The 8289-nt window shown below is 37.7% G+C and overlaps 1 protein-coding gene across 3 annotated transcripts; it reads left to right on the top strand.

Moving 5' to 3' along the window:
• The first annotated feature begins 403 nt into the window (after window positions 1-403).
• Window positions 404-7412, top strand: LOC140224314 (sodium channel protein Nach-like). 3 transcript variants are annotated; one of them, XM_072298770.1, is made up of 5 exons: window positions 404-1004; window positions 1586-1874; window positions 3209-3374; window positions 4021-4118; window positions 4524-7412. In XM_072298770.1, the coding sequence occupies exons 2-5, from the start codon at window positions 1670-1672 to the stop codon at window positions 4673-4675; spliced, it is 621 nt and encodes a 206-aa protein (XP_072154871.1). In that variant the 5' UTR covers window positions 404-1004; window positions 1586-1669; the 3' UTR covers window positions 4676-7412. The 3 variants fall into 3 exon arrangements, with proteins under 3 accessions (XP_072154871.1, XP_072154870.1, XP_072154869.1); XM_072298769.1 differs by having other exon boundaries at window positions 404-1050; XM_072298768.1 differs by having other exon boundaries at window positions 404-1874.
• The last annotated feature ends 877 nt before the right edge of the window (window positions 7413-8289 follow it).

Here is an 8289-nt window from a genome sequence, read left to right as displayed (position 1 = left end):
AATAAAAGCGATAAATCGTTAAATAACGTTACACCACGTCACTCCGTGTAGATTAATGCAAAAAAAAATTCGAAATTTTATCATTACTCTTAAAAATATGACCGAAATATGTGTTGTCTGTTACGGCGACAAAAATATTCCAGTTATCGTGAAACCACCCTTATGTTATTTCCAAAAAACTGCGTCATAACCTCAGATTATGGTAGAACTTAATAAAATGGGAGAATTTATGTCTGTTTATCCACATAATACGATTTATCGAAAAATAGTTAAAACATCTATGAAGGACCATTAAAAAATAAACAAATAAAAGTGGAAAAAATGCATCAGAAGCGATAGAAATGATCGTAACCCACTCTTTGGTGACGAAATAAATGGTAATTTTAAGTTAGTAAATACTCACCGAAGACGCCAGAAAAGAACACGCAAAAATTGGTCTCAAAAACTGCACGTAAAATTCACTGCACTCTTGGAAAAAATGAATGTCATACTCAAAGAATTGTAAAAGAGAGACGTCAATCGGTTCTCAGCAACAGACAGTTAAGCATAGAATAATTTTTTAATCAATTTGTTATATGTTTTTGAATGTACAAATGAGCAACACTGATAGACGGGCATAATACCTCGCCTCAAATGTACAGCTCGAACGTTATCCAGTTATTACTGATTAAGCTGTGCTTGAGAGACTTATGATAAACTTTGCTTCGTTAATTTGATTCTGATGATAAACTCTTTAGTGATACACTGTGTCCATAGAAAATTTTATCACCATCAAAATCCTAAATGAGTCCCATACATAGAAGGTCATTCAAAAGTCGTAAAACACCATTTTTTTCACCCTCCGAAAATGTTGACTGTCCGTCTGTAACCAATTGATACCACAAGACTCGCTAAAACAATGGATGGTCACGTGCATCCTTCCTGAGAAGAAAAGAAGAGGGGAAAAAAACAAACAAAAAATCGTACCCACGGCTGCGAGCTCTCAACTTATTCAAAAGTTATAGGTGCGATACAGTTTTTTGTGACCTGCATTTTTTCACTTTTATCAAAGTATAAAAGTTCACGATTCTGATATTGATTTTGTCTTTCTCATAACACACACATAACATGGACCGCGCTTGGCAGAAAGGAACCAAGCCACGTAATTTATTGCCAAACTTAACGGGGCAATTCCATGTTTTATAAGAGAGGGTTTGTGCGGATTCCTTTGACATTTTCAAGGAATTTCCTTTACACTATGCAGCAAGTAAAATATTAAATTGTCCGATTACATTTGCAATAGCTGATGTGGCTTAGTTCCTTTCTGCTTAGCGCGGCTCATATAAAACTCGCCGCCAACACTCCCCGGGAAAATTATTTATACAAAGAAATAGAAAAAACTTTTTAGGAAGCCCCCCCCCCCCCCCCCCTACGGGTCACGGCGAAAAATTCTAGGTAGATTTTTCTGAATTGTGGATCGATATAATACGGAACAACCTGGCGGTGCTTTTCAAAGTGGGTCCTTCTTACGTAAAGTATTTTAGAGGGCGTGAGGAAATCAATTGTATAATTAAATCTAACATGTAATAATTTATTTAATTCAAAGGTCTACACACACACCAGAGCAGACATTCCCTTCTACAACGCCGACGCATCAAATGTGTTTATTCTGCAAAATCCACAGACGCACATGGACTTCAGCATTATCCTAAAAGAAACAGTCAACGATGATGAGGTGGCTTCGGTGAGCATCAAGCAACGAAAGTGTCGCTTCGCTGAAGAAAACAGGTTGACCGTGAGCGACCGCTACAGCTTCAGCGCCTGCATTATTAATTGCCGCCGCAACAAGCAACTCGAACTTTGCAACTGTACCTCTCACCTCATACCAAAGTCAAGTACATAACCTTACCTATGATACACAGTTTTCATGTTTTCTCAGTCGATATTGAGATGGAAAATCGTGTCTTATAAGCTAATCAATCTAAGGTAATTTTTTCGGATATCTATACCTATATGTAGCTGAAGTTAAAAAATAATTGTCCTGAACAGTGACGTCGCATAACTCCGTTCGGATTGCAGGCTCGTGGTATGGGTTAGTCGGAAATGGTGTGTATCGCGATAGATCCGGCCCTTAGAAATTCCGAATTTTCAACGATTAAAACGCGCACTGTCGTGATTGCGCAATGCGTGAGGTATTCTCACAGTCTTGTAGGCGCTGATATGTGTCTCGTGCCGAGCACCGACCGCAATGTGCTTGGCGCAATGCGTGAAGTATTCCTACAGCCTTGTAGGCGCTAATGTGCGCGCCAACCACACTTTGTTTCGTGAGATAAGTTTAACTCACGGAGTCAGGGACTGAAGGAATAGGGACCATTTCTGTCGGACCCTGGACTCCCGCGAAAGCCAATGTAAAAAGCCGTTGTTGCGGTACTAGTGTGCCACCTCGCTTAGGAGCCTTGCAACTAAGTGCCATTATCGCGTGAAGGGGGTTGTCGATAGGGGTTGGAAAACGTAAGACAATGTTATCATTTTTCAATTCAGCCGCTTTAAGGGTTATTTATAAATTATCGGCTCAACCTCATCTTTGCAGCGGGTGATGGATGAGTTGATGTTCCGGGGGAAGGGGGGGGGGGGGGGTTCTCTGAGTTTACTTGGATCTTACGCGAGATTGCGCTGCGATCGGATGCTCAAAACAGTACGGCGTCCGATAGGATTCGTTCCTGGTATGTACATGTCCTGCACTTTAACCCATGATCCAAGGCAACACGGCCGGTCGCTAAAAGCCGCTAACACACGCACACTCCGAATGTACATTCTGGCCTATTGCGCATGCGCGGGCATTGAGAATGTTCCTAATTTTGTTCTCTTGAACAACTATAAGTTACAAGAATGAGTAAAAGATCGTCGCGGGTATCTTCTCCTTCTCGTCAATCTCTACATTCTTTTCCACGATAATGATGAGTGTACATTCGCGATGCCCGCGCATGCGCAGTAGGCCAGAATGTTCATTCGGAGTGTACGTGTGTTCGCGGCTGAAAAAGAGAAGTTGCTCCGTTGCCACTCTTGTATTTCACACGTAGGTATTTCACTTAGGCAGTTAAGGAGGCCGCCAAATCTCCTCTCTATATAGAGATAAGTTATCATTATAACGAGAATCGTCACGCAAAGAGACTACGTACTGTACTAAAGGTTGTTGTAATATTTACCTGGCACTTTCTTTATTTTCTAGAATCAAGTGAACAATGTGACTTAGACGGGCTGTTATGTTTAAATAATAATTATCTTCAATTATCACTGAAAAAGTCTCAAGGCTCCCTCCAAGGTGGCAACGACTGTTACTGTGAACCCAACTGTGATGACATCGAGTTGCAGCGGATAGATGGGGAGATTACCACGTAAGAATTCCTGTCAGCTTTCCCTCCAAAATTTAGATTTTCAAACGGTTACTTAAGTATACGTATTTGACAAACTGAATGTTTACATATCATAGGTCATCATAATTCACAGGAGCAAACCCAACGGTAACCCTAATTATTTCCATGTTGTACAATTATGCAAAACGACATGAGCATCCTACGTCCGTATATCACCTGTTACTGTTCAGTTAATTTTCTTCGCGAAATACATACAAAATTTATTTTTCACAATTTGGTTCCCTTGTTGACTTAACCTTGCTTAAGGAGAATCTCAAAGTGGAAGTGGTTTAAAGACTGCAATTGGACCGCGATAAGCAGAAAGGAACCAAGCCACATCAGTTATTGCTAAATTTAATTGGACAATTTAATGTTTTACATAAAAACGGTTGTGCAGATTATTTTGCAAATTTTAGTGAATCTTCTACCTAGTACGAAGCAAATTATCTCAAATTTTCAAAGGAATCCGTACGAACGTTCTCATGTAAAAAATGAAATTGCCCAATTAAATTTGACAATAGCTGATGTGACTTGGTTTCCTTCAGCTAAACACGTTCAATTTTTCAGACATAATATGAAGACCAATAATGCCCTGCATTTAATCTGTAATTCATTGAAATTATTGCAGGATAGCAGAGCCACTGTATTCTATGGAATTGAAACTTGCTTATTTGCCAAGTGAAAGGTTCCGCCGTAATGTTGTGAGGCGTCAAATAGATTTAGTTGGTAAGTTTTATGAAAAATTAGTAGTAAAAAGGATGAAAGTGATATTATACAATTCTGTATTATTTCCTTGTCTAAACATAGCTGTACAAAAGTACCAAGCCGGGCCAGCAAAAATAAACTTCTCCACCTTTTAGGACTACGAAATACATTTAGCTATCTTTGATGCGGTTCCTTCGAAGCAAGTGGTCAATCTGATCACATCTTGCAATAAGAAACTATCATTTTGAGCTCATATTAGAAACAACATAAGCCTTATCAATTTCCTTATGCAGATAAGTGATTTGGTGGATGAGTCATGTAGAGATAATTGCTTTATTGTAAATCGTAATCCAATTAAAGACATTGCTTGCTGTTTGGGTGACCAATTGTATCATTAATAAAATTCGGTGCATTATTTTGTTCCAGTCTCTATGGGAGGTGCGGTTTCACTGTTTGTCGGTGCTAGCTTACTTAGCACAGTTGAGATAATTTACTACTTCACGATTCGTCAACTTGGAAGCTGTTGGCTGCAGTATACAAGAAACGCAGACACGACCAAAATAGATTTTAATGAATAGAGATGCGGGTTTCCTTTTTGGAATTTGCATTGAAACAAGCAAATTGTCATTATAAGGTAACGAGCGGTTATTAGTTCGTAAAGTTATATTGAAAAAATCTTATCAGTAAAGTTTTTCGCACACCAAATCTACGAATGTAATTAATTTTAACATTGGAGTGAGTGAGGACAACGTAGACAGTACATAATTTTGGCTATTTTACTGGCGGGTTTATAAAGTGGAAATCATCAAATTTGTCTTCTTTATGCCACGCCACACGAATTTTTTTTCGTAGCAGGAACCATTTAAATTTTATTCCAAAATATTTGATAAAATTATTAAATGTTTTATCCATGAACGAATGGTCCAAAAATTTCTTCTTCCTCATCGGTGCTTTTATCTCATCGTGCAATTAAGAAATTTATCACCACAGGTCCTTTTAAATTTTTTTTCTTTGCAAATAGTTTCGTCGAGAAGCCGTTTCTTAGAGATTTCACAGGTCTTGAGAAACAAAACATTGTACATTCAATAAACTATTATAACTTATGATAATGATTTTGAATCATCTCAACATAGTTAGTGCATCTTACCAAAATTAGATTAGGGATATATTCAGACTTGAAACAAAATTGAGAAAAACATTAGAACTTTAACTGAAAAAAAGGCTCTCGAAATGGCGCAGGCGACTTGTAGCTAAAAATGAGGCTACCTGGAATTTTTGTGTACACAGCTATTTTTTTGGCTAATTTCATGTTTTTTGGGTCGCTGAATCCCGATCGGAAACCTTACGCCTATCTTATGATAATAAATGGCCTTAAAAGGCCTTTTTTTGCGGTTTTTTTAACATTGCGGCTACGCATGAGAAAAAATCCCGGAGTTAGTCAATGCTTTGAATAGCTGACGTAATAATACATTTAAACCGCACGTTTAGTGTGCAGAATCAGTTTTCAATGACGTGAAATGACTCTCGATGATAACATCATTAATACTATTCTGCTCCATAAACCAACACATGAAACGAACATAAAAGGAAGAATGGATACGTCAATTTTTCAGTCTTATTATGACTTTTTGTGGCACAATATGCGGAACATCTGATCAGCTGCGAAGGACTGGTTAATAAACACAATATAAGTCTATCTCTCTTTCAACGGAAAGAGTTTGTGCTTACCGAGCAACCCCTGTTTCTCGATGCGGGTTGACTAAATTAACCATTAAGGGCAGCTGAATGATGAGAACTCGGCCACCTGTCGGTAGATTACAATCATGGCCATTAAGTGACTTGGTACTTCACCGGTAGATAACAACCTGTTAGTGATGCCAGGATTTGGACGAATCTTTAACACATCGTAATTTTTCCTTCGTGATACTGGGGTGGTGATTTATTTTTAATCGATGACGAAGTAAAGTAACGACTTAACGGAAAACATCTCAATATTTGCGCTTCAGTATCGAGATAAAAATATGTACGATACGCACTATTCGCCATGCGCTGTTTAAGGCCTAGATACACACGGCGATTAATCGCCTCGAGTGAAAGACGAACGCCAATGGAGAGCCTTGATTTCGATCCATTGACGTCGATGTATCGAAATCAAGGCTCTGCATTGGCTTTCGTCTTTCGCTCGCGGCGAATAAAATAACCCAATCTGGGTTTCCCAGGCTCTCCATTGTTTTTCGCGGTAAATTCACCGCAAACAGTACCATAATTAATACAAAATTTGGGTTGATCTGTATTTTACTTCCTAAATGAACCAAAAGTAACACAAGAACACAAATATTTTCATCGGTGTGCGTTCTTCCGATGAAAAAAACCAATGCCTTGTTTTTCATCACATCTAATGGTTCATTTTTCAAAACATTCGATTCATAATTGATTCAATTCAATTATTTATTGCTCTATTGTACAGTAGTGTTTACAGTATACTTATTACATGTAGAACTAACAGAAACGTCGATACTCTCTATGTGTGCACGCGTCAGTATATCCTTACCAGTGGCGTGGCGTGAATTGCAATATATCGATTGTTATGCCATTTAAACCTACAGAAAAGGATCGATAAACAGGGTGTTCGCAACGAACACCCTAATAATCGATTGTTTACCATAGCTTTAAAAGGGGAAATTTCGAATCACACCACGCCACTGATCCTTACCCGAAATATCCGCGCTCATAGAGTTCAAGGGTTGTCAAGTGAAACCCGGTAAGATAAGCGAGTTTAGCCCAAAAGCTTACATTTCCTACAACTATTATAGACCATTGACATAAGGTGCACACAATACTTAAAACCGTCAAACTAACCATTGTCTTAGCTTTTATTTTGATGCGTTAACTGAGGGTTAACTATTGAAACGGGATGAAATCGTTGCTCCAAAGTAAAATTTCAGGACTTTGGAGAGTTGGACTATTCAATTATTATTAAACTAAAGAGAACAAATAACAAAGTGCGAGCCTTTTTTGAAAAAGCTCAAATGTCTACCACTTATGACTCTTGAGCGCAACCACTGAATATTGATACGCCGCCGTCATAAGCGTTCTGGACCACCATGTTGTTGTAGAAACAAAAAGGAGCCCGTAGAGACATATGAAATTAACTTGTTGCCAAAACAGTCCATGAAACATTATCTTCTGATTTTGTACAATGTTGGTAAATTTTGTTCCGCACTTTCAAAAGAGAACTCCTGTTTGTCCAAAATTATAAGGCATTTAAGATCTAAAATTTTAAAATTGTTGTATGTTCTAAGCCGCTACGTTTTTCTGTAAACAAAACAAAACAAACAGATTCTTATAGTCTAGCAGAGACTTATCGATATGAGAAAGTACCTGCACATTAGTCCTCACTTAAAGTCTCGTTAAGGATGGAATAAAACGTGAGGACTTTAGTTACGCATAAGTGACTTTTAAATACCTACCGTATAAAAATCCTAATAATTCGATTTTTTCAATCACTGTATTCGATGGCCAAAGTGCGAAACCAAGTATCTTCATTTGCAACGTTGCGGACCTCCCGACATAATTTATTTTTTCTTTAAACTAGTCAGCTTAATTTCTTGCTTTTCCCTCTATTAGTAGACTATTCTGTAAAAATTTCAAACTATAAAGTTGGCTTGTTCTTTTTCTTAAAAATAAGAGCAGAAACTTTGAAACATCACAATGGAGATCCTTGGTTTTGCAGTTTGGCCATTGATATAATGCAAGTTCAAGATTAGCTTAATACAAACCACGTAATAAAAGTATATACCTTAAATGCATTAGTACTTACTAATAAATCCAAATTAAATAAAAAATAGTTGGTTGTAAAAATCTCTCTAGAATTCACCATATTAGTAAAAGCATTAAATCTCATGACCAAATGATCTCGACGGATGAAATTCCTCCACTCATCTACATATGAGTCAGAATTGTGCATGTACCTAGTACAGTCTATTAAATGAGAGAAATTTATCGGAATGATAAGTTTAGTTTGAGTTCTACCCTTGACGATAATAAACCATCTTTGGAATTGAAGAGACATGCTTTACTTAGTCACTTTCAGTCCGACGAAAGGAACCACCCCACTTTTACGAAATTCTTTCTAGGTAAATCTGCACAGAAATTCGGATCTAACCTGAAGGATTATTATGTTATCCGTATA

Source organism: Bemisia tabaci, chromosome 3 (assembly GCF_918797505.1).
Source record: "Bemisia tabaci chromosome 3, PGI_BMITA_v3".
Classification (NCBI taxonomy): domain Eukaryota; kingdom Metazoa; phylum Arthropoda; class Insecta; order Hemiptera; family Aleyrodidae; genus Bemisia; species Bemisia tabaci.
This window is presented reverse-complemented; position numbering and strand designations above follow the sequence as displayed.

Coding starts and splice junctions, on each gene's coding strand:
- LOC140224314 (XM_072298770.1), top strand. CDS start 1,670: ATGGACTTCAGCATTATCCTAAAAGAAACAGTCAACGATGATGAGGTG. Junction 1,875..3,208: donor TCACCTCATACCAAAGTCAA/GTACATAACCTT, acceptor TTTATTTTCTAG/AATCAAGTGAACAATGTGAC. Junction 3,375..4,020: donor ATAGATGGGGAGATTACCAC/GTAAGAATTCCT, acceptor AAATTATTGCAG/GATAGCAGAGCCACTGTATT.